The sequence below is a fragment of the Prorops nasuta genome, unplaced genomic scaffold (genome assembly GCF_024137725.1).
Source record: "Prorops nasuta isolate Cenicafe-Biocafe unplaced genomic scaffold, Cenicafe_Pnas_1.2 PNAS00022, whole genome shotgun sequence".
NCBI lineage: Eukaryota > Metazoa > Arthropoda > Insecta > Hymenoptera > Bethylidae > Prorops > Prorops nasuta.
In genome coordinates this window covers 1,146,237-1,168,961 of record NW_027116819.1, presented here as the reverse complement: position 1 = coordinate 1,168,961, position 22,725 = coordinate 1,146,237, and the positions used below count along the sequence as shown (strand labels likewise).

The 22,725-nt window shown below is 31.0% G+C and overlaps 8 protein-coding genes across 15 annotated transcripts; 5 read left to right on the top strand and 3 right to left on the bottom strand.

The window, feature by feature from the left end:
* Positions 1-780: 780 nt before the first annotated feature.
* Positions 781-2,731, top strand: LOC136781368 (gamma-aminobutyric acid receptor-associated protein). The gene is made up of 3 exons (XM_066740231.1): positions 781-1,073; positions 1,579-1,776; positions 2,016-2,731. The coding sequence occupies exons 1-3, from the start codon at positions 984-986 to the stop codon at positions 2,079-2,081; spliced, it is 354 nt and encodes a 117-aa protein (XP_066596328.1). The 5' UTR covers positions 781-983; the 3' UTR covers positions 2,082-2,731.
* Positions 2,732-2,869: 138 nt separating this feature from the next.
* LOC136781360 (putative ammonium transporter 3) lies at positions 2,870-5,299 on the top strand. 2 transcript variants are annotated; one of them, XM_066740217.1, is made up of 11 exons: positions 2,870-3,075; positions 3,141-3,426; positions 3,541-3,698; positions 3,796-3,907; positions 3,986-4,191; positions 4,278-4,409; positions 4,479-4,574; positions 4,649-4,737; positions 4,803-4,892; positions 4,977-5,064; positions 5,125-5,299. In XM_066740217.1, the coding sequence occupies exons 1-11, from the start codon at positions 2,934-2,936 to the stop codon at positions 5,280-5,282; spliced, it is 1,557 nt and encodes a 518-aa protein (XP_066596314.1). In that variant the 5' UTR covers positions 2,870-2,933; the 3' UTR covers positions 5,283-5,299. The 2 variants fall into 2 exon arrangements, with proteins under 2 accessions (XP_066596314.1, XP_066596313.1); XM_066740216.1 differs by having other exon boundaries at positions 4,278-4,574.
* Positions 5,300-5,994: 695 nt separating this feature from the next.
* On the bottom strand, positions 5,995-7,955 carry LOC136781362 (origin recognition complex subunit 4-like). 2 transcript variants are annotated; one of them, XM_066740219.1, is made up of 6 exons: positions 7,839-7,955; positions 7,466-7,691; positions 7,067-7,393; positions 6,495-6,992; positions 6,250-6,402; positions 5,995-6,172 (listed from the first exon to the last, which is right to left on the bottom strand). In XM_066740219.1, exons 2-6 carry the CDS (start codon positions 7,679-7,681, stop codon positions 6,008-6,010), a joined length of 1,359 nt encoding a protein of 452 aa, XP_066596316.1. In that variant the 5' UTR covers positions 7,682-7,691; positions 7,839-7,955; the 3' UTR covers positions 5,995-6,007. The 2 variants fall into 2 exon arrangements, with proteins under 2 accessions (XP_066596316.1, XP_066596317.1); XM_066740220.1 differs by lacking the exon at positions 7,839-7,955 and adding an exon at positions 7,756-7,828.
* Positions 7,849-10,153, top strand: LOC136781364 (E3 ubiquitin-protein ligase RNF113A-like). The gene is made up of 6 exons (XM_066740226.1): positions 7,849-8,069; positions 8,199-8,272; positions 9,161-9,361; positions 9,422-9,638; positions 9,704-9,896; positions 9,959-10,153. The coding sequence occupies exons 1-6, from the start codon at positions 7,967-7,969 to the stop codon at positions 10,137-10,139; spliced, it is 969 nt and encodes a 322-aa protein (XP_066596323.1). The 5' UTR covers positions 7,849-7,966; the 3' UTR covers positions 10,140-10,153.
* A 54-nt stretch (positions 10,154-10,207) lies between these two features.
* LOC136781366 (PRKR-interacting protein 1 homolog) lies at positions 10,208-12,153 on the top strand. Its single transcript, XM_066740229.1, has 3 exons — positions 10,208-11,007; positions 11,100-11,279; positions 11,582-12,153. Exons 1-3 carry the CDS (start codon positions 10,879-10,881, stop codon positions 11,891-11,893), a joined length of 621 nt encoding a protein of 206 aa, XP_066596326.1. The 5' UTR covers positions 10,208-10,878; the 3' UTR covers positions 11,894-12,153.
* On the bottom strand, positions 12,139-16,178 carry LOC136781359 (HEAT repeat-containing protein 6-like). The gene is made up of 12 exons (XM_066740215.1): positions 15,875-16,178; positions 15,562-15,801; positions 15,257-15,487; positions 14,367-15,183; positions 13,998-14,287; positions 13,587-13,928; positions 13,257-13,504; positions 12,977-13,196; positions 12,831-12,908; positions 12,562-12,768; positions 12,383-12,499; positions 12,139-12,299 (listed from the first exon to the last, which is right to left on the bottom strand). Exons 1-12 carry the CDS (start codon positions 16,037-16,039, stop codon positions 12,150-12,152), a joined length of 3,105 nt encoding a protein of 1,034 aa, XP_066596312.1. The 5' UTR covers positions 16,040-16,178; the 3' UTR covers positions 12,139-12,149.
* A 337-nt stretch (positions 16,179-16,515) lies between these two features.
* Positions 16,516-19,899, top strand: LOC136781363 (arfaptin-2-like). 4 transcript variants are annotated; one of them, XM_066740225.1, is made up of 7 exons: positions 16,516-16,630; positions 16,940-17,152; positions 17,209-17,397; positions 17,472-17,793; positions 17,879-18,056; positions 18,136-18,243; positions 18,467-19,899. In XM_066740225.1, the coding sequence occupies exons 2-7, from the start codon at positions 16,981-16,983 to the stop codon at positions 18,470-18,472; spliced, it is 975 nt and encodes a 324-aa protein (XP_066596322.1). In that variant the 5' UTR covers positions 16,516-16,630; positions 16,940-16,980; the 3' UTR covers positions 18,473-19,899. The 4 variants fall into 4 exon arrangements, with proteins under 4 accessions (XP_066596322.1, XP_066596318.1, XP_066596321.1 ...); XM_066740221.1 differs by having other exon boundaries at positions 16,517-16,630; positions 18,136-19,899; XM_066740224.1 differs by having other exon boundaries at positions 16,521-16,630; positions 17,230-17,397; positions 18,136-19,899.
* On the bottom strand, positions 19,754-22,709 carry LOC136781369 (mitochondrial import inner membrane translocase subunit Tim10 B-like). Of its 3 annotated transcripts, none has more exons than XM_066740234.1 (7): positions 22,377-22,709; positions 22,065-22,290; positions 21,885-21,966; positions 20,885-21,794; positions 20,412-20,501; positions 20,240-20,335; positions 19,754-20,181 (listed from the first exon to the last, which is right to left on the bottom strand). In XM_066740234.1, exons 5-7 carry the CDS (start codon positions 20,439-20,441, stop codon positions 19,999-20,001), a joined length of 309 nt encoding a protein of 102 aa, XP_066596331.1. In that variant the 5' UTR covers positions 20,442-20,501; positions 20,885-21,794; positions 21,885-21,966; positions 22,065-22,290; positions 22,377-22,709; the 3' UTR covers positions 19,754-19,998. The 3 variants fall into 3 exon arrangements, with proteins under 3 accessions (XP_066596331.1, XP_066596330.1, XP_066596332.1); XM_066740233.1 differs by having other exon boundaries at positions 20,885-21,782; positions 22,377-22,706; XM_066740235.1 differs by lacking the exons at positions 20,885-21,794; positions 21,885-21,966; positions 22,065-22,290; positions 22,377-22,709 and adding an exon at positions 20,686-20,875.
* Positions 22,710-22,725: the final 16 nt, after the last annotated feature.

The window sequence follows — 22,725 nt, the reverse complement described above, 5'->3', positions numbered from 1 at the left end:
ATGAGGCTTCCATTTAATAATTTTTATATGGATCGAGATAAAATTGGAAAACTCGATAAGAAACAATGGTTCTTGGATAGAATTGACGTAAAATTCATGTGTCACCTGACGCGTAGTAATAAAAGCTCATGCAAGTGTGTAACAGAGACGTGCTATGACCCCGCAGGAGCGAATTCGACGAAGGCGTTTAACAATAACTATGTTAAAAAATTTTCAAAGAATTAAGTTAAATGATAAAATGATCTAATTATACTTGGTAATTTCTGCATTTTCAGGAAAATTAGAATAAAATTAAGGTTTAAATTTTCGTTAATCCTTCACAGATGCACACATAAGTACAGTAAAACATTGTAGTTTTGTGAGTTTAAAGTATCTTATAGTAAGGAGGATTAATTGCTAATGGTATATACGATTACGATTGAAAGCAATTTAACAGGCAAAGCAATTTTGTTCGATTGATCTAGAATGATCAATCTAATGCTATTAGTGCTGCTCTCTCTCTTCTTTCTTTCTCTCTCTCTCTCTCTCTCTCTCTGAATATCTGAAACGCCCGATTTGAAATACTGAATCCGCCCTTGAAAATGCAAAACCAGTTGATTGATAATCTTTCTGAAAGTCTGCTAAGGAAAATGACGAAAAGTGCGAAACTAGGTAATTTGTCAAATTAAATAATTTATTAAGATAAGTACAGTGGATTATTATAGTTTTTACAGGAATTAATTATCTATGATTTTCTCAAGAGAAATAGAGGGATTATTTTTCCGCGGCGCAGTAGTAGATTGCGCAGCTGATCTGACGCAAAAGAATTGTTGTGACAGAAGTTGAGCTGGTTGAGCTGTTGAAAAGACAAGGCGAGCGAGAGAGTTTGCAATCATTTCTCCAGTCGAGCAAATTAGGAAAATCGAGTTTTAGAGCCCTTGGCGAACAAAGACGAGTCGCTAGATTAAGAAAATCCATAAGCTCGTGCAATAAGCGCGAGGAAAATGAAGTTTCAGTACAAGGAGGAGCACCCTTTCGAGAAGAGGAAGACGGAGGGTGAGAAAATCAGACGAAAATATCCGGATAGAGTGCCAGTAAGTAAAACTGATAAATCTTCGCATTATCCTCTTCTTCTATAAAGAGTAACATGACTCCATTGTTTTTCACTCGTTTTGCCCAACTTTTCGTTTTTTACTTTTCATTCCAATCTTCATAGTTGATTATGCCTGGAAATTGGAATGAACCAAGGTCGAATTTTTGCGTCGTAGTGCTGCCAAATTTTATTAGAATTCCATTCGGATCCTTACTATAATTTTTCTTTCTTCGGCAGTTGCATGTCCCTTACAGTAGCCTAATCACTTATTATCGATCTTTTTCTTTATATCAACGTTTCTGCATGATAAAGATTGAAATAATATTTAGCTCTGTAACTTTACTTTGTTTTTTTCTTGGATTTTTATATTCATACCTTATACATCATAGGTAGTAAAATTTCATTATACTGTAAATCTTACTTATTTCTATTTAGTATTTTTTTCTTACAAATTTTATGTTGATTTCACTGTCTTTTTTTACTGCATAATTGTTATTCCTTTGTAGGTTATTGTCGAGAAAGCTCCAAAGGCAAAAATCAGTGATTTGGATAAACAAAAATACCTTGTACCTTCAGACTTGACTGTTGGACAATTTTATTTCCTAATTCGCAAGAGGATTCATCTTCGCCCTGAAGATGCTTTGTTCTTCTTTGTCAATAATATCATTCCACCTACAAGCGCGACAATGGGATCTTTGTATTCGGTAAGTTGTCAGAAAAATGATATGTGCTGTTTGATGCCTGCAAAGTCATTTATTTATTCCTGGTCCTTTAAGCTATTTTTAAACATCTTCATCTGTTTGCTTACACTTTGGCCATATTCCATATTATTACTTCCTTACCATACTTATTAATAAATTAAACGAAAGCATTTATGTCAAGTGCATAAAAGTGTTCTAATCAAGTTTTTAAAGTTAACCTAATGTTTAATAATGATTTTCAGGAACATCACGAAGAGGACTTTTTCCTTTACATAGCTTATAGTGACGAAAATGTTTATGGAAACTAAATTCATAGAAATGAATGGAAGCACCACTTTAAAAAGGATAAAAGCGAAAAAATTATGGTCACTAGTGTTAGTCCCTTAAGGTGCATTCGAGAAAAAGAAACATTATTATTCAAGCAGGGAAGGTGAATTTTATCAAAATGCCTCATATGCAATCTAAATGGAAACAATTAACTAAGTTTGCTTCTCTTACAAATTTATTGTAAATGGTTGATACGTTACAATCAAGCTTGCCATAACTTATGGCTTAACCTTATTGGTTTACTGGAATTATCCTGAGGGCAAGCAAAAAAAATTGATTTAACAACAATCGTTTCTGGACTACGCTCTTTACGTTAGAAGCTATCGAGACCTAAGATTCATTGAATAAAAGTTTCTGTATCTATTAATGTATCGTGTAAACTATCATGATTATAACTGCTGAAATTAACGAGTTTATGAATCTAAGCTCATGTATACATTAAAACCAGATTTCTTTATATAAGATAAGGTTTTTTTTTTTTTTTTTTATTTGTTTCTTTAGACTAGAGTTCTTACCATATTCACATGATTTAATGGTTAATATTTAAGGGATGACAAGTTACTGTATACATGACGAGCAGGAAAATTATGTAACGGCTGGACGTGGGCCAATAAAAAAAGATAAAAAGTAATTAAGTTGACATTTCAGTAACCTACTTGATTCTTATTTCATCGATTCCTAAAGCACGTTTATAACCGATCACTCAAAGGAACGAATAAATATTTAATATGTTTTCCTCCAAAGATCATTAATTTTTCATATGTTTACGATACAAGATCTAACGTTAGGGACTGTCTTTTGCAACTGGCACAATTTCTTGTTAGCGATACAGTATGGAGGTAGAAAATGGTGAAAACAATATCACGATTAGCAATGCTACTGATCCTGACGATATTCTTTCTACTCTTAAACTTAATCAAGAGGATAGTAATTGGATCATTACAAATTCTTTTATAATCTTTACTATGCAAACAGGTAAAATAATATAGTAAATGATATTACTTATAATAAATGTGACCTCAATTTTTAATTGAATATAGGTTTTGGAATGCTGGAATCCGGATGCGTATCAGTTAAAAATGAAGTTAACATTATGATGAAGAATGTTGTAGACATTGTATTAGGAGGGCTGACGTATTGGCTGTTCGGATTCGGAATGAGCTTCGGTTTGCATAAGTCTAACAATCCTTTTGTGAGTCTCAGTGGGTATATGGTAGATACAACGGTGGACGATCCGTTGATGGGGCCGATTTGCGCAGCTTTTTTATTTCAATTGAGTTTTGCAACAACGTCTACTACCATTGTTAGTGGTGCAATGGCTGAGAGGTAAAAATGAGAAAATGATTGAACTTGTGTGCACTTTTGATATGATATTATCCCTTTGCATAGAGCAAAGTAAAGAAGTTTAGATTTAAAAGATATTTTTGCTCGCATTTACAGGTGCAATTTTAAGGCTTACTGCCTGTTTTCATTCCTCAACACGATAGTTTACTGCATACCTGCTGGATGGGTCTGGGGAGATCATGGCTTTCTGAAACAAATGGGAGTCGTAGACATCGCTGGTTCAGGAGTCGTGCACCTTATTGGCGGAGTTTCTTGTACATTTAAAAATTTAATTTTATAAGCGTTTACACTGAAATATCCATTCACCGTTATATATTAATTGATTCTCTTCTGTATCGACCATTCTTATAGCTCTGGCCTGTGCTATAATGTTGGGTCCAAGGCTAGGAAGGTATGATAATGGTACGGATCCTCTTCCACTGGGTAGTCCTGTTAATGCTATCTTAGGTCTTTTTGTGCTATGGTAAGAATTAAGCGTAATACGCGGTGCGTATATAGCGTACACACAACATAGAAATGACGGAAGAAATTATTGCACAAGGTGGGGCTGGTTGGCATTTAACAGTGGAAGTACTTATGGAGTAAGCAAAAACAAATGGCAATATGCAGCAAGGGCTGCTGTCTCCACAATGATGGGGAGTATGGGTGGAGGTCTCGTTGGCTTAATGTTTAGTTTATCAGGCTCCAATGGAATTGATATTCTTAGTCAAATAAATGGTATTCTTGGCGCATTGGTATCTGTGACTGGTAAGGATAAAGCTCATTCTGTACCCTGTGCACGAGCGTGCATATACGTGTGTTTCTTCCCTGATCAAGTATTATTCCTTTTAAAGGTGGTTGCTTCTTGTTCAAAGCATGGGAATCAATGGTAGTAGGCATGATAGGTGGTCTTATCACCTGCGCTACTATGCCACTGTTGGATAAAATTCACATTGACGATCCAGTCGGAGCATCAGCGACTCACGGTTTTTCTTTCTTTATCTTCCTCTCAAAAATTAGTCCCAGTGCTTCTTTTAACAAAACCCCATTTCCAGGTGCTAGCGGTATTTGGGGAATTCTCGCAATTGGTTTATTCGCGGACAATGCCGTTCCACTGGGCACTACTAATGGCAAGAGAGGCTTATTTAAAGGTCCGTTACAATTAAACAACGCTCTTTTAAATAGTAATAAAGTACAGTTTCCATCCCTTCAAATATTCCATTAGGTGGTGGCTGGTATTTATTAGGAGTACAATCTTTGTGTGTCTTGTGCCTGTGCAGCTGGAGTTTTTTCACTTCTATTATCTTATTATGGGTAAAAGAAGATAATAATGTTAAATTCTCTATTGAAATTCGATAAAAAACTACATTTTCTCGCAGGTCATAAATAAAATAATTCCGCTCAGAATGGATGCCGCTGAGGAACTACTTGGAGCTGATTTGGTTGAGCATCGAATTCTGCATACTCAGGTCGTTTCGCTTAAATTCATTCAATAGATTTGCTGAATGAAACAATTATTTATACATTTTTTTATCAATGATAATAACTCGTAGGTAGGAGTTCATAGAGCTCTTTCAGCTTTTCCAGACTTTTCGGAAGAGAAAAAGTTAAACAAGGTTCCTCCTGTTGGACTAAATCCCGGTAAGAGCCGAAAATGCATTTTGTAACAAAATTATATAATTTAAACAATTTTTTTTATAGGTCACGAATCATATTTATTAAAAAAACGACGCTTAAAAAAATTGGGCAGTGCAGGAAAGCTGGAAAAATTGGAGACATTAAAGAAGTTAAACGTAATTTCGACGAAAACCGAAGTTATCGTGCCAGAAAATACAATCTCTCGTGTATGGATTGATTGAAAATTATTTTTTTATCCAGATAATATAACTTTATTTCAAATATATAAACGTACTCGATTGTAATAACGTTTATACGAAATATATTAATTTACATACAACTATTTTAAACGCCTTAGCTTTAAAAATAAAAGGAGTTTAAAATACACTTTTCAATTATCATTCTGATTGAATGAAAAGTAGCTTAAAATCCTACCTTTAATTTTTAAAACGGGTTGATTGAAACGTTCCTTTATAATCGACTTCTTTCCCTTTTATAAATAATTAGATAATATGGACAAACATTCGCATTTATCGCGTTACAAACGCTGATACGCTGATCAAACTCACGAATATATACACACGCATACTGATAACACAACAATAACAATGATAATATGTACTGCCCGAACATGCATAGACCTAAGACTAATCTTAAATTATGTATTATAGTGGCAGGACTCTTTTTGAAAATTACGCTAGTATCAGAAAGATAACAATTTTTCGTTGGTTTATATCTCGCGTACTAATCATTGGTGTATAAGTATCTAAAGCTATGAGACATTACAAGGGTTTTCTACTACACCCCTTTACAACCTTTAACTACAAAATGCCGATGATTACGATTAAATAAATAACAATAATTTATAGACTTGGTGAACGAATGATAAATGGCACTAGAGATCTAACTTGGACTACAACCAAATCCTCATTCCCGTCAAACTGTCTTTATTACTTCTTTCCTTAATTTAATTGAAACTGCTCAGAGTCCACTGGCACACGGCAGTTGGAAGTCCTGGATAACTTTTTACGGCATCCATCACTTGCTCTGAAGTCAATAAAAATTTATAACACTGGTACTCCTTTTCTACTTTAGAGCATGTATTCGTGACCGGAACTAAGATTTCCAAATTCTGAAAACCAATTCCGATAATTGTGGTCAATTAGTTTTGTCTACTATTAAAATTATCTTTGGTAATTATTCATTTACCTTTATGTGCTCAAAAGCTTTCATAATTACAGGTCTTTGGACGCTTTGTATAGAGGAATTTTCATTGGCAAATTTAATGTAACGATTGAACACTGACTCAAAATTCAATGGTTCCCCATCATAAATTTCTGTTTCATGCTTCATTGCAATAATCTAAAATAATTATAAATCACGGTTTATACAAAATTTAAGAGCAATATTGCTTTAATAGTTAGCATGATGATAAATTATTAATTTTATTTTACCAGGCATATTTCTAAAACAGATAAACCTTCAAGCATCAAAACTTTATCATCTCTAGAAAACATTTTACTAGCTTCCACAAAATCGTTAACTTCCAGACTTTGATGCTTTTCAGATAGAGTTGAAACAGCAACCGCCAAAAAATTTCGAAAACTTCTTTCGCTAACGGTTGTTTGATACATTCGTTTCAACAAATTAATCATTGTAACATTGTTAACTAAAGTTCTAATACGATCATTCCACGTTTTTGCAAAATTATGATCTACTGTACAATCATCGTACTCCTCTTCTACTTTATTAACATTTTCATCATCTGGTAAGCTCAGCAAATTTTGGAAAAGTTCTAAACGATCATCGAACGCTGTTATTGAGTTATCTGCGGAACTAATGTCTCCAGGAAAAAGAAATATTTGCCTATGTGAAAATCGAGATTTTACTCGTTTTTCTAGTAATTCTATGACATCCAGTCTACATGTTATTCCAATTACGCAAATTGGGGCCTAAAATACAATTGAGAATTGAAAAATTATCATTAATAATACTTTCCATATACCTTCGAATAATTTGTACCCACTTGAGCTGATTGAGCAATGTCAAAAAGATTATAAAGCAACGTCTGATTCTGGTGGGTGCAAAAGAGATCAAATTCATCCAAAATGAAGATCACAGGCTTGGAGTGTTCTTTATCTCCTGATTTTAAACATTCTAAAAGGAACTGCAAGTTTTCTGCAAAACTACCAAATACTTTATCCCCTACTATGTTTTCCAATTGCATTTGTCTTATGGTATCCTTTAAAGCTAAACGGTCATCCGTATGAACTAATCCATGCAAATTAACTATTAAAGCATTATCCTTAAATATCTTCAAAGTAGACAGCTCTTTTAACACGCAATTGATGAGCTATAAAAAACATTATTATAAAACCTAAATGATAAAAATCTGAGATTAGTTATCAGTAAAAACTGTACGAACCGCTGTCTTGCCACAGCCTCTTGGACCAATCAATAGCGCAGAGTTACTTTCTCCCATTTCAACAGTGCTTTTTATCAGCTCAAAAATGTGTGCTCTTTCTTTCACATGATGCCTAAATTTTCCCTCGGAGCACATGATTCTTCTTTTCAAAAACTTTCTTGTCATCAGAATAACATTATCCTCAAAATTAATAACCATGCTCTTCTTTTTACTCATTTCGATTAAACTGTAAAGAGAAAAATCATTTTAGATGCATTGCAGTAGAAAATTATGTTATATACAAACATAACCTGAAAATGACTAAGGTGATTATTAAACACACGGTTCTAAAAATGTATTAAAAGAAAATGTATAACGCTCGTGATTGACTCACTTAAATTGTATTTGTAATTGACGATAATATTTACAGTTTAGATAGCTGAAAATGATAAAAACAAGTATATTTGAATCTAGAGCAACTGACGTTCTTTAGTTGGTATTGCGAGTTGTTGACAAAACAACATGGATGACGTGAAAGAGCCTACAGAGAAGAAAAGTAACAATATTCTGTTTAAAAAATACAAAAATAAAAGCAAAGCAACGAGAAAACGAAAAGAAGAAAATGGTATTTTTAATAATAAGATAGGACATGTTCTGTCCCGTTTAGAAATCCTTATTTTACTTAATTAGCAATAGTTCAAACCTTTAAAAATAGGTTATTATTAATTTACAATATAATAATAATTTTCCATAGAAAGCAGCGAAGATGAAACAAGTGTTGTCAAAAAGGAGAAAAAAATAGAGGATCATAATCCTATGAGACAAAGTGTAAGCCTGTTTTTGTCCATTTTATATGGTATAATACTTTAATTTGCTTCAGTATGTATGAAATAATGTAAAAACTTATTTCTCTGACAAATAGTATCATAGTAAGGATCTAACAATACAGTCTGGAACGGTCAAGTATCTCGAAAGCTATATGCATTTTAAAAATAAATCTGTATTGGATTTTTAAAATGAACTTTAAAGAAGTTAATAGATTATGCACTTGCTTTAACCTTGGGTCAAGTGTTGTAAGCCATATTAATATCATTTCGAGTTTTTAAATGGGAACTACCATTGTCTATTACATATATTCATGTAGCTTATTTCAAGAATCTTCCAGAATACTGAATATACTTAAAATTGGTTATAGCCAAAATAGTTTTTTAATAGGCATGACTACTAATCGCGAATTCTAGTACCTGTACTAGTATGCACTTAGAATATCTCTATCCTCTGCTTCTATGTTAATAATAAAAAGATAGAGATACACTCAGTACATACCAATGCGGGTCTCCAAATTCACAATAGCATTCCCTCAACAATCTATTCAAACGTCAGATAAAATGGTATTTCAACATTGTTTTGGAAAACTCTTAATACAAACTGTGAGAAATTTACGATAAAAATGGAGTTCTCATTTAAATCCTGAAGAAAAACTTCATTAAACCTTCATAACTGGTCAAAGATTATACCCAGCACATCATGAGATAGTTTACCAAAAGCAGTCCTTACAAGTCCATTACATATTTACTTCTAAAATTGTTAGCTTTTAAAACATCCAGCTAAAACTGAACTTTTGTCACACCTTACATTCCAATAATTCGAGTCAATATATTTTATAAATTATATTTATATATGCTTTAGAGCTTGCATAAATATAGTGTTTTACAGACCAGTTTAAGAAAATATACAAGAAACACAAACAATGAGGACAGTAGTGATGATGATGGAGTAACTGTGTCTTATAAAAGCAAAAGAACTCCTATGCCTGCTGGACCCAGCGACCAAGGAGCTACTGCTGTATTGGAAACTGAAACTGAAGTAGACAAAGATGCGCAGGCTATTTTTGAGAAAGCTCAAAAAATTAATGAGGTAAAATATATCTAAATTTACCAATTGTGCCTAATTTTTAATACCACTATATTTTATTAGGAATTAGAAGGCAAAGAGGATGACAAAGTCTACAGGGGATTAAATAACTATGCTCAATACTACAAGAAGAAAGATACAGCAGCAGGAAATGCTTCTAGTGGAATGGTAAGGAAAGGGCCAATTCGTGCACCAGCTAATCTCAGGGCAACAGTTAGATGGGATTATCAGCCAGATATTTGTAAAGATTACAAAGAGACTGGATACTGCGGATTTGGAGGTGTGTCAATCTCATATTTCTCTATATTTTATTTTAATGACAATTTATCTTTGATGTTACTCTAGATAGCTGCAAATTTCTCCACGACAGATCGGATTATAAACTCGGTTGGCAATTAGAAAGAGAAGCTGCCTCGGGCGAGTATAATAATAGTGGAGATGAAGATGACAAAAAGTATGAAATTGACAGCGACGATGATAACTTGCCTTTTAAGTGCTTCATCTGTCGTGGCAGTTTCACGGATCCTATCGTAACAAAGTAAACTAATTAAATTATTTTTACGATAATACGCAAAATGTTATCGCTTATTCTTTTTGCAGATGCAAGCATTATTTCTGCGAAAAATGCGCCCTGGAGCACTACAAAAAGAGTACAAGATGTTATATTTGTAATCAGCAAACCAATGGCGTTTTTAATCCAGCAAAAGAGCTCATAGCTAGATCAAAACAAGAAGGAGAACGCGTGAAATGTGATTCCGGTGATTCCGAGGATTCCGATTGATATTTTCGAATGTTTTATGTTTAATCTTTATTTGAACAATTCAAACCATAATCTTTAATAAAAACAATTTTTTTTTAAAGTAATCAATTAACAACATTTTGACCTGCGGACGAAGTGTACTGTATTTAAATAGAATTTCAATAGATACATTTTAGCTTATAATGAATATATTAGACGTATCACGTAAAATAGAGATTATTTGTATATATATTAGTAAGAGCGGTAATAAGAAGTAAGAGAAAAGCTATAGTAACTCATAATATAGTATATTATAGCTTACAGCTATGTATGTGAGTGGTGAAATGTGCATTGCAAACTTGAACATAGCGTTGTAAAATCGTTTGAAATTGGAATACTGTTTTCTATACATACGACTTTTTTTAATGGTGCCACTGAATGTAGAAAGAAATAAACAATTATTAACAATGATAATAGTGGAATGGGATATGAGAAATGTTCTTTGTCTAACCGTTCAATCAGGTACATTAAAATACGTGAAACCTTCCATAATAACTGCGAGAAAATCGATTTATACAGCGGAATCTGTTTCAAAAATAGTAAAAGAAAAGACGAAAGAAACTTTCTCCTATATGTTTGAAAAACTTGTCTCACGGGTAAATTGATCGAACGCCAGAAATTGCATTGATTCGGTCATTTTTGACAACTTGCTATAAATAAAAGCAAACATAACCTTAAAATTGTGTAGTGGAAATATTTTTTAGAAATTTAGGGTCGAAAAATGATGAAAGTAGAAAAAGTGAAAAAGGATGAAAAGGAGAAAGAGGATAAAGAAGAGGAGAAACCTATCGTGGCTAAAACTGCGGTGGACATTCAAAGGCTTAAACTTATGAAATTAATGAAGAATCCTGTATGTTTCTATTTTAATTATTAATTTCAATTTGAAAGTAGTTTATTCAATATATATATATATATATGTATATATATATATTCTCTTATTAGGAGAAGCCAGTTATTTTACCAGAAAAAGCAAAAAGTAAAGGTACTCCAGCTGTACCAGAATTTGTACGTAATGTTATGGGTAGTAGCGCTGGTGCTGGCAGTGGAGAATTTCATGTATATAGGCATTTACGAAGAAAAGAATATGCAAGGCAAAAATTTATTCAAGAAAAAGGACAGAAGGTAAGATATGAAGTTTTTCAGGGCAATACAGACAAGTGTACATTAGTAGGCTAAGAGCATGAATAAAATTAATTCTTATTAAAATGAAAATACCATGTTTTATGAAGACATTTAAATTTGAGTTGGTTTTATTTGCTGTGATCAAGTCTCCAGTTGCAGGGAAAGGAGTTAAATATATCTGCAGTATTTATTAGCCATCTAATATCATAATCAAAAGCAAATAGTTTAATCACTAATAAAGGAACTTATATATTTGCCTATGTCTTCTTAATGCTAATTTTACATTTTGATTAATTTATCAGGAATTATTGGATGAGCAATATCATCAAAAATTGGAGGAGAATAAAAAGAAAGCGGATGAGAGGACGGCTAAAAAGCGTGCAAAACGTTTAAAAAAGAAACTGAAAAAGAAAATGAAACCTACACAGGAATCTGGTAAAGATAAAACAGATGATAAAACTGATGATGACAGTGACTCTGATAATGAACAATTAATACTTAAAACTAAAGATGAGAATGTAAGGTCTGATGATGAATGTATTGACAAGGGCAAGAACAGTTTTAATAGCTATGCACAAATAGATAATGACGACAGTATAAAGAAAGAAGATTAAAGAGAACAATTACTTATAAAACAATTAAGATTTGTGTGTATATTGTAAAAGACCTTATAAAATATATATATACATGTGTATGTAAATCTGTGTGTGTGTGTATATATATATATATATATATACACACACACATAAGGATAAAAGCTGAAAAGTAAAAAATATAAATCCAATACAAACTGTAACTCAATTTGTTCAAATGAAAAATGAAACGTATAAATAAGTAATAGAAAAAAAAATAAATATATAAATTAATATGTTAATTTTCGAATTGACTAGTTTTTTCAAATAAATTCCCAATAGTATGAGCAATATCTGAAAGCTCAGAAGATATTGCAGTTTTTGAATAATCTTTAAATTTTGCCTGTGCTTTTGCAATATTTCCTGCATTTTCTGGTAGTATTGTTTTCTGTAAATAAACGTTCTTAATAATCGAGAAAATTGTAATGCTTCGTATTTTTTTTTTTTAATAAATTTAACCATAATACAAACCTGAAATTGTTGTATATACCCTGAAATATCAGCAATGTGATCTTCAATTTCTGACCAAAGAGCTTGCAGCTGGGAAGTTTCAGTACAAAGGGCTAAATGAGCCAAAGTTAGGCAAAGCTGAAAATAAATATTCATTTCATTAATCAATTCAGATCATATTATTTAAAATAATTACTTACTTGTTGAGCTAAGGCATCTCTATGGGGATATTCTGTATAATTAGCGACATGTTGAGAGTTCTCTAGTGCCTGTATCACGGATTTCCACAACGGTATGACGTACTTTCCATAGTTATCGCAAACAGACAAAGCCCAGGCTGCATTCGTTCTTACTTTAAAGTTAGGACTATGACAAATCAACGTTGATAAAGCAGGAAATACTTGATCCTTGAAGAAACCGAGAAGAGCCTGAATAATTAAATTCATAGAATGGAATTAATTTTACTTACCCTCCAAGTAGATGGTAAAATATTATCAGGATTTGAGCTCAGAATTAATCCGATAGCTCTACAAGCATTCCATCGAACCTGCAGTATCATTTATTTTTTATAAAAATAAAAATTATGTTAAAGAAAATATATTGTGTTTTAAATACCTTCATATCTCCTCCCATAGCAGCGCAATTAATTAAGACATTTAATCCAACTGAGGTATCTTTTAGCATTTGTCTTTCAGGACATAGATACAAAACGTTCCCAACCACTCTTACTGCATTGCATTTTACATTATCATTATCTTTAGTTGCTTTGATGCCTACTTCATAAAGTTCTGGCAATAAAACATCCAAAGGAATAGGCTCTGATTCTACTATGGACCTACAAAATAAAATTACTGCAAACATTTTTTAATATTTTAGTCTATAGAAAAATATTTACCTCCTTCTGGTTAAACAATTACATAAATTTGCTAATGTCCATATTGCTTTTACTCGCACTGATAAATTTTTATTTTCGGCTGCGGAACAAGCGATATTCGCCAAGTCCATGAGAAAACCAGTGTCCTCTTCAAGACATGGAATTGTCACCAACATTCCCAATGCTCTCAATCCTGCTGATTTTACTGTACTTTCTTTATCACGTGCTGCTCCAAAAAGCACTGTAATAACTAACACAGTTTTTTGTCTCTAAAAGCAATTGATTAAAGTTTTTAATATATATAGAGTCTAGTAAAATAATTATGTTCAATACTCTTATTCAGGTACTAACAGATAGCTGACTAAAAATATTAGCTCCAATACTTCCTAAACAATCACAAGCTGCCTCTCTTAATATTATTTGTGTATCCTGTACTAAGGCAATTAATATGTCGAATGTAAGTTCCCAAAATAACATTGTATAATTATCATCTAAATCTCTGTGAGAAAAAAGTCCTGCAAGAATTTCCAAAACTCTGCAAGCATTTAAAGCTACTTGTGGTTTAGTTTCTTGTGTTGCTGATATTAAAGTATTTGTTATTATTTCCAAATGGTTTAATATTAAATTAGTCGCATTGACTGATAAATTTCCAATAAGTTTTAGGGATTGTAGCCTCACTGGAATATTTGCAGACTAAAATAAAAAGATTAGTCTTAAAAAACGTATATGAAAAGATTATCCTGATTTATTTTAACAGTATACCTGGTTAGAAATATTTTGTAAGCAAATTTGTACTAAAGAGCTCATGCTCTTCTGTGTCATTTGAGTCTCTTCTGAACTTTCCTTTAGACTTTCTTGAAAATCCTCAAAATCGACCTCTTCTATAGTGAAATTCAAAGAAGGTTCGTTTGAGCATGAGCAAGTATTCCAACTCTCAACTTTTGAATCATTTTGATATTGCTTCTCCAGGATACTATAAATTTCTGGTGTACTTGGACTACAAGAAGCTAAAGCTTCGAATAAACACAGCACTGTGACTCTTACTGTAGGATCTAAAGATAATAATTTTCAAAAATACTTGAAAGACAAAATTTCAACACTTGACTTCCATCAAAAAGCTACAATTATTACCTTTATGATGCATGTATAATCTGCTATTTCTGATCAATTTGGTAGCTAAACCTGGCTTTAATCTTGAGTAAGGAGTTCCCTGAATGAGTGCAGTAGCACATTTTAATAAATGAATTAAGACAGCAATATTTTTTTCTGTGCTTAAGGCCAATGACAAAGAAAAATGTAATTCCTTAATCATTAAGCTGACTGTGCCAAAGAATGTGATAAATGAAACATGGTCAGTGTCTTCAGCATGCATTAAAAATGCTGTGGAGCTTGTGAGTAAGTCACTTAAAGTATTCAAAACAATTTGTTTTACTTTCGATGAAGGCTCTTTCAAAATACTTTGTGCTATTACTCTAGCATCCTTCCTGGAGCCAGTTGCTACAATTTGTGGCCAATAACCAAATATATCTCGATTTGACCCATTTTTAATCAATGCCTTTAATAAACAAATTGCTTCTTCTCTTATTTTAACATCTCTGTAAACTGAATTGTTTGATTCAGTATCCGAAGTTTCAGAGCCACTGGAACATTTTGTTATTGAACTAGTTTCCAAAGTTACAATATTTTTTTCACAAGATTTTTTAGCTTGTTTCTTATATTTAAATTTATCATTTTTTGAAATTCTTGTTCTTGGAATTGAGTGAACTTTTTCTGGTAAATTCATTGCTGCTGGTCGGAGGCACTGTGGCATTATAGGGTGATAGCCTTTAATACCATAAAATAAAAATGCTTGCACAATCCCTAATATTTCACCAATCATGTCTGATGTGACAGAAATTAATTTATCAGCAATTATAATATGTAAAATTTTAAGGCATGAATCTGCAATCTATAACATTTATTATAAAGAATGATCTTCTTTTTTTTTAATAATGAATTATTATTGCTAATAATAATGTTACCTTATTGTAGTTCTGTATATCCTTACAGGAATATGGTAATGACAAAAGAGTATTTACAGTGATACTCTTAAAATTGGATATGTAAGTTAGTGACATGTTAGATTTATTATTTTTTTTTACTATAGCTGCTTGAATGCAACCAATGGCATGAAATGTTGAATCTATGCAATGAAATGGAGGTATTAAAAATTTCAGCAATAATCCATCCTCACCAAATAATAATTGCAGACTCTAAAATTTTATAAAAATAACAAAAGTTAATACATACAAACATATTTTGAAAAATAGAAAAAACTCATTCTTACCTCAATATCATTTTCTGCTAGTAATAAATGTTGCAAGAGTAAGAGTATACTAGGTGAAGCTAGTAAATCACAAAACTCTAATATTTCTAGTGCCCAACGTTTACAAGTCACAAATGTTCTGCTCTGACTTTTGATTTCAGCAGACAATAAAGCGATTAGAAATTGACATGTGTTTTTAATTAACGCTGTTTCCATAGGCTGTACAATTCGAACTAAATTAATGGCTAGTAGCATTACAGCCTGCAAAAATGATGATGAATTTAACTGAGCTCAAATTTAGAAACTTCAAACAAAAATTGCCAATTTTTTTTACATCACTGGGAACATCATGAAGCTTGTAATCCAGGTCATTCAAGTCACTTAAATGTGCATTTATTGAATTTTTATCCCATTTTTTTGCATGAGTCAACGACAATAACTTATCTATAAGGCTATGATATTTGGCTGTCCTACCACCACTCGTGGAATTCGACGACATTACAACAAACTTTATTTCTAATCTCTCGTTAATATTTATTTAAATTTTTACAGATAATACTTATACCTAAAGTACAAACCCGGAAAAACATTCCAAAAATTACTAATATTACACTACAAGAAATTATACAATGATAGACGCCATATTTACAAACACGTGTTGTATGTATAGGTGTTCTAAAAATAAACAAAATTAAGAAAAACAATTACGATATTTGCTGCTATATATACATATATATGTACATGTATTGAATTTAACATGAATATAGTTAACTAAAAATGTTACATTTTAATTATCTTTATACATAACTAGAATAACCAAAAATTTATAGTATAGTATATAGTATGTATAGTTGTAAAATATTACATTGTAGGGAATTTACGAAACACCTTAAAATGAATTTTTGAACGAATCCCTAATGATTCTGATTATTGCTCTTATGTATACTATAAACGCCACTGAATCTGATACTTGCGACTGCTTGCGACGGTGAGGGTGAACTCGTCGGTGACGTCATAAAATAAAATTTTGACAACATATCTTTTTTTTTACGTTGATCTCGCTGAATCTAGCTGAGCGTTTGTTTTGCTGGTGAGTTTAATGTTTATTCCTTTTAAGATAATTACTAGCTCATTCATAAGACCAAATCATTCATTTTAATCTATTCCAATTCCAAACGTGACAGTGTCAATGAGGTAAAGTTTTTTGAAAAGTTAACCTTTCAATTTTGCTTGATTTTATAATCTACATAGGTATTATATTAATTTTTAGTTATTATTATTATTCAAAAAATGTTCTGGTAATTTTAGAATAAAAGCCGATATATGCCCTTATTAAATCGTTAGTTATTTTTATTATTAATTTAATACTTTATTGATTTGATTTTATTAAATTTTGTAGATTTTGAGTAAATTATAAATTTACATGTCATATCAATTGGAATGGAGCGAAGTATTCATGAAATGTTGAAAGATGCTCCATCATTGAATGAGAGTGAAAATGCAGTTCATACTGGAACACCACCCCCTCATATACCAAATAATCATATTGGAGATAATCAGCCAAGACCAGCAACCATAAATTTGACTCTTGGAAGTCCTACCTCTCAGACTTGTAAATATTTTTATTATTTCCAATATAGGGAATTATTATATTATCCATTGATAAAGCAAATTATTTCTTTTGCACAGCTGTGTCAGTTTCTCCAAGTAGTCCAATACAAAATGGAGATAGCCCATCCATGCGTTCTGCTCAAAGTAAAATTGAGAGCATCAAGAATTGGAGCATTTCTACATATAAATGTACGAAACAGATAATGTATGAGAAACTTGGGAAAACATCCCGTACTGTAGATTCAGGTAATGCTAACTAAAAAGTAGTAAATGGAAGCAATTGTTACGTTTTAAAATAATTGGACATTTTTCAATTTTAGAACTAGAAACACAGATAGATCTGCTGAGAGACACACAGAAGAAATATTGCAATGTACTTAGACTGTCCAGAGCATTGGCATCTCATTTCCATCATGTAGTTCAAACGCAACATGCCTTAGGTGAGGCCTTTTCTGAACTGGCACAAAAATCACCTGAGCTACAAGAAGAATTTCTTTACAATTCCGAGACCCAAAGAAGCTTAACTAAAAATGGAGAGACACTCTTAGGTGCCTTAAATTTCTTTGTTTCTTCTGTTAATACTTTATGTAATAAAACTATTGAGGACACATTGCTCACAGTTCGTCAGTATGAGACAGCAAGGTAAAAGAGATTAATCAATTAAAATAATATCATTGTCAATTAGGAAGTTAAATGAAAAAGCCTAAATTGAAAATTTTACCTTTAGGTTAGAATATGACGCCTATAGGACAGATTTGGAAATATTAGCTCAAGCAGCTAAATCTGATAGTAGTAACAATGCCAGATTAGAAGAAGCTCATCTTCATTATGAGGAGCACAAAGAAAATTTTGAGAAGCTACGTTCTGATGTGTCTATCAAATTGAAATTTTTAGATGAAAATAGAGTAAGTCTCTACTATTAAAATATAACAAAAAAAGTATTATTCAAAATGAAGACAATTGAAATGTAAATTTTTGCTTCAGGTTAAAGTGATGCACAAACAGTTATTATTGTTCCACAATGCTATATCTGCATACTTTTCTGGAAATCAAACAGCATTGGAAGCAACGCTTAAACAATTCAACATTAAGGTAAAGTCCCCAAATTCAACTTTGCCATCATGGTTGGAGCAATAATTTTGATAAAGAATATAAACACCTTCCATTGATCTAGTAAGCTGCATTAAAAAAAAGACATTCCTATTGCCCTATTAATACTTAGTGACAAACTGCCAGACTCGTTTCTGTTGAAGCAAAAAAATTGAGAAATTAAAATGATTAAAATATTATTAATTATATAATTTATGCTTTTTAGAAATAACAAACAAATGAGTTCTGCATTGCAGAGTTTTACCTGGTAACTTAATTTTTATACTTGACTGGCAGGAAGATCTTACTGTAAATAAGTATATTATTTCGTAGAAATTGAGGCTTATATTTAACTATGGTATTATCTGCATTAGTAATTCTTTAGAATGGTGTTTTAATGTTAAGATATAAGTGTGCTAATCACAGAAGGAAAGATTTGTGAATAGTCAGAAACAAGCACAAATTTAAATTCCTTAAACCAATTTCAAATCATGATAAGACTTTATGATGCGTTCCTAATATCAATATTATTATTTAATAGGTCTGAACAACCATAATACTTCATGACTTTTAATGTTACCTTAATTTAATAATTATTTACTCACAAACTACCTAATTTTTGTTTTTAAATTCTCTAAATTTACATTCTTTGTAAACAATTATACAAAATTATTCAGAGGTATTCCGCTATTACTGCATGCAGGCTTTAAGTACCAAGAATCTATACTTTATGTAACAGGAAGTATAGTTTTAGTACTTGAAGCTTACTTGTAGTTTAATAACGAAAAATGGCTTTAGTATAATACCAAATACCTGTATCTTCTATTATACATATATAAACTACAATTTTTTTTAAACAAAAGAAACAATTAAAAGATCTAGTCATATTTTTTAAAAATATTTATTAGTCTGTGTAATTCATCAAGAGATATCTATTGGTAATATATATATACCGTTTTATTATGTAAATAGATTTAAAATTGTTGCTGAAATGCTTGTGTTGAACTTAAACAAAATAATAGTTGTAAGTGTCAACAGTGTTTTTTCAAACGACTGAAAATGAAGCAGAAGTAATTATTACAACACTATAATACACTATCACAATTATTTATGCATCCTTTTTAAATGGATTTATTTTCAGTTTTTAATAGACTTATAATTGAAAGTTATAATATCAATCTTTAAGTACTAAGGGTCGGTGTCTCCGCTGAAAAGTCGAGCTTAAGTAGGTGTACCAATCACAAATTTTTGTTCACAAAATTCCGAATATATTTTGTTTTGATAGTTTATTGCATGAAATTTTATATGTATGGACTTAATAAATTTAATTAAAAATAAAAAAATTATATGTAGAGGAGAAAAACATTGTGAAAGCTATTATTACTATTAAAAATTTAAGTTGGTACACCTACTTAAGTCCGACTTTCTGGGCGAAGACACCGACCCTAAAATAAATATCATAACTAAATTTTTTGAACTAGAAAAACTATAATCTAACTTTGAATGATTGATATAAAAGATATAAAAAGTAATCTTTATTGTTAAAACACTGAATTTAATAAGATTTAATATAATCAATAACTTATGTTCTCATTAAAAATGCTATTGTGTGTGTAAATTATGTGTATACAAATTCCTATTAATAAATAAATGCTTATATGTTGTTTTTATTATTTAATATGATCTTTAATTATATAGTTTTGCAATAACGATAATAGGATAATAATTCTTAAAAATAAATATTTTCTTTCACAGTCTTTATATACTTGACACCTCAACTTGCTGTTGCTCTATTGATTCTTGTTTTGGCACAGCAGCTTGTGTGGAATTCATGTCATTTATCCTACGTTGAACCATTATTGGCTGAACTTCAGTAAAAATTTCCATTATTTTATGATTAGCATTTATATGTTTGTTTGCACAGTTTTTTACACAAAGATCCTAAAATATTTATTAGCTTAATGCATAATTAAATATAATTTATAAGTACATGCTTTACCTCTTCTTCTGTGATATCTCTTGTATTAAAAGTATTAGTACATCTTCGGAAACAGTTCTCGGTTATTTGATTATATAGGAGAAGAAAATCTTTGAACTATAAAGGCAATTACAATATAAGCATTACATTTGGTTTAAGCAAGCTTCGATTTAACTATGTGTAATATAGATACATTTCTTATCTGCATGAAAGTTGAATCCATTTTGAGGTTATTTCCAAATAACTAGCACGAATAACAACTTTTGCAATATTTGCATTTAAACTTTAAATAAATAAATAATCCATTAATTTTAGCTTTCTATCTTATTAAAAATAAAGGTAATTAATTATAATTAATTTTCTGTATTACATATACGTTTATAATTTGTAAATTATTATATAAAAGGAACGTTCACGGAACGAAGTTGTGTTAATTGCTACTGCGCAGTGCGATTGTTCGGTTTTACCTTTTTTCAATCCCCTCACCTATACATATGTAGTAGGATCGCTTAGGGGGCGAGGACCTCTCAACAACTTATTTAAGTTTCTGTAATTTAATCTGTACATATCTAAATAGATTGCTTTGACTCATTTTAAATGCAAAAGAAGGCATCTATTGTTACGTAAAATATAGCACATGCATAAATGATACCAGTAGGAATGTACCTTTAACCACGCAAACTTTCACGGAAAACCTACTTTTTTCTTAAACGTGTTGTTTGATGGTACTTGTATAAAAAATGCATCGAGGATTAACCATCTATTTTGTATTTCTATCTTAAAGTTTATTGCAATTATAATTTTATTTTTGACTCTTAACTTGTACAAACTAATCATATAAATTTACATAATATTTTTTAAAAGCAAAAACTTTCCAAAATTATATTGAATGACAATATAATCATTAATAAACTTAACTCTGCATATAATCTTTGCTAAATATATTAACTAATCTACCATAGATTTCATTAACATTGTGGAAATCTGAAGCACGAAAATTTGATGGTTCAAATTTTCCAGTAGTAGCCATCAGAGCTTCTGTTAGGAAATTCAATAGAGGAAAAGCCTTAACGCTTTTTGATTCCTCCATATTTCAAGTAAATCCTGACATATCGTTTAAATCCATTGGCATTGGCGAAGAGATGAGGTACATCTCCAGTGTATCTAATATGAATACATACAAGCAGTATCTCACGTTTCAAGAATCAAGAGACTTGAATTTGGGGTATAGCCAGCCTGACTACTACTTTGTCAAGGCTACCATTGAAATGGTAGAGACAAAGAAGTCTTTATACAAATCATGCCCAACTAAGAATTGCATGAAAAAGTTAATAATATAATCTTTTTGTACTTCAGAATAGCCTTTTTCTTATAGCTGATAAAAGTTACTTATGATATTTCAATTTAGTTTCATATTTTAGAAGTGTTAAATATGATTTTCTTCAAATTTTTAACATAATTGATGTTATCAATTTCTTGAAGTTGTCCTAAGATATCTGCCGATCAACCTTGTAATTTTTTTGCTTCTGCATCAAATGCTATAGTCCGCTACTTCTTGTTGAATCTGTTAAAATCACTTGAATTATTTTATTCCAACAAATAATTTTACTTGTATTAAATGATCACGTATAATTAAATTAATAGTAAATTGGACAATCATACTCACATTTAATATTAACTTGTACTAAAAATTAGGAAACTCTTCTTCACACTTCTCACATCCAAACATTATTAGGTTGGTCAGTTACCTAAAATATAAAAATTAGTTGAAATATTGTAAGCAACTTTTATCAGATATAAGAAAAAGGCTATTTTAAAGTACAAAAAGATTATATTATTAACTTACATTTTAATGCAATTCTTAGTTGGGCATGACTTGTACAAAGACTTCTTTGTCTCCACCATTTCAATGGTAGCTTTGACAAAATAGTAGTCAGCCTGGCTATACCCCAATTTCAAGTCTGCCGATTCTTGAAACGTGATATATTCCTTGTATGTATCCATATTAGATATACTAGAGATGTACCTCATTTTTCCCTACTATCAATGGATTTGAACCACATTTTCGTAACCTAATAAAAATGATTCATAAAGATACCAAAATGATAAAATTATTTAAATTGACTTAGTAATTTATGCTTTACAGTAATTGACATACTTGCTTCTAGTATAACAGGATTTATTTGATTTATGGAGGAATCAAAAAGCGTTAAGCCTTTTCCTCCATTGAACTCTCTAACAGCAGCTCCTGTTTGATGGCTACTACTGGAAAATTTGAACCATCAAATTCCCGTGCTTGAGATTTCCACAATGTCAATGAAATTTACGGTAGATTACTTAATATATTGAGAAAAAAAGATTATATGTAGAGTTCAGTTTATTAAAAAAAAATATACAGTCAATATTTTTGTAGAAATTTAGCTTTTAAAATATGTTACGTAAATTTTTATAATTACTCTGGCTGCGTTCCGTTATTACTGCATGAATTCGTTCCGAAATAGCTTGCA

Coding starts and splice junctions, on each gene's coding strand:
- LOC136781368 (XM_066740231.1), top strand. CDS start 984: ATGAAGTTTCAGTACAAGGAGGAGCACCCTTTCGAGAAGAGGAAGACG. Junction 1,074..1,578: donor AATATCCGGATAGAGTGCCA/GTAAGTAAAACT, acceptor ATTCCTTTGTAG/GTTATTGTCGAGAAAGCTCC. Junction 1,777..2,015: donor CAATGGGATCTTTGTATTCG/GTAAGTTGTCAG, acceptor AATGATTTTCAG/GAACATCACGAAGAGGACTT.
- LOC136781360 (XM_066740216.1), top strand. CDS start 2,934: ATGGAGGTAGAAAATGGTGAAAACAATATCACGATTAGCAATGCTACT. Junction 4,738..4,802: donor CTTCTATTATCTTATTATGG/GTAAAAGAAGAT, acceptor ATTTTCTCGCAG/GTCATAAATAAAATAATTCC. Junction 5,065..5,124: donor TCCTGTTGGACTAAATCCCG/GTAAGAGCCGAA, acceptor TTTTTTTTATAG/GTCACGAATCATATTTATTA.
- LOC136781362 (XM_066740219.1), bottom strand. CDS start 7,681: ATGAGTAAAAAGAAGAGCATGGTTATTAATTTTGAGGATAATGTTATT. Junction 6,993..7,066: donor ACATTGCTCAATCAGCTCAA/GTGGGTACAAAT, acceptor ATTGTATTTTAG/GCCCCAATTTGCGTAATTGG. Junction 6,403..6,494: donor CTGTTTTAGAAATATGCCTG/GTAAAATAAAAT, acceptor TAATTATTTTAG/ATTATTGCAATGAAGCATGA.
- LOC136781364 (XM_066740226.1), top strand. CDS start 7,967: ATGGATGACGTGAAAGAGCCTACAGAGAAGAAAAGTAACAATATTCTG. Junction 8,273..9,160: donor ATAATCCTATGAGACAAAGT/GTAAGCCTGTTT, acceptor AGTGTTTTACAG/ACCAGTTTAAGAAAATATAC. Junction 9,362..9,421: donor AAGCTCAAAAAATTAATGAG/GTAAAATATATC, acceptor ATATTTTATTAG/GAATTAGAAGGCAAAGAGGA.
- LOC136781366 (XM_066740229.1), top strand. CDS start 10,879: ATGATGAAAGTAGAAAAAGTGAAAAAGGATGAAAAGGAGAAAGAGGAT. Junction 11,008..11,099: donor TGAAATTAATGAAGAATCCT/GTATGTTTCTAT, acceptor TTCTCTTATTAG/GAGAAGCCAGTTATTTTACC. Junction 11,280..11,581: donor TTCAAGAAAAAGGACAGAAG/GTAAGATATGAA, acceptor TTAATTTATCAG/GAATTATTGGATGAGCAATA.
- LOC136781359 (XM_066740215.1), bottom strand. CDS start 16,039: ATGTCGTCGAATTCCACGAGTGGTGGTAGGACAGCCAAATATCATAGC. Junction 15,802..15,874: donor TTCATGATGTTCCCAGTGAT/GTAAAAAAAATT, acceptor TCATTTTTGCAG/GCTGTAATGCTACTAGCCAT. Junction 13,929..13,997: donor TACAAAATATTTCTAACCAG/GTATACTGTTAA, acceptor TTTTTATTTTAG/TCTGCAAATATTCCAGTGAG.
- LOC136781363 (XM_066740221.1), top strand. CDS start 16,981: ATGGAGCGAAGTATTCATGAAATGTTGAAAGATGCTCCATCATTGAAT. Junction 17,153..17,208: donor AAGTCCTACCTCTCAGACTT/GTAAATATTTTT, acceptor CCATTGATAAAG/CAAATTATTTCTTTTGCACA. Junction 17,398..17,471: donor ATCCCGTACTGTAGATTCAG/GTAATGCTAACT, acceptor TTTCAATTTTAG/AACTAGAAACACAGATAGAT.
- LOC136781369 (XM_066740234.1), bottom strand. CDS start 20,441: ATGGATTCAACTTTCATGCAGATAAGAAAT. Junction 20,336..20,411: donor CTTTCATGCAGATAAGAAAT/GTATCTATATTA, acceptor TTGCCTTTATAG/TTCAAAGATTTTCTTCTCCT. Junction 20,182..20,239: donor GAGATATCACAGAAGAAGAG/GTAAAGCATGTA, acceptor TAAATATTTTAG/GATCTTTGTGTAAAAAACTG.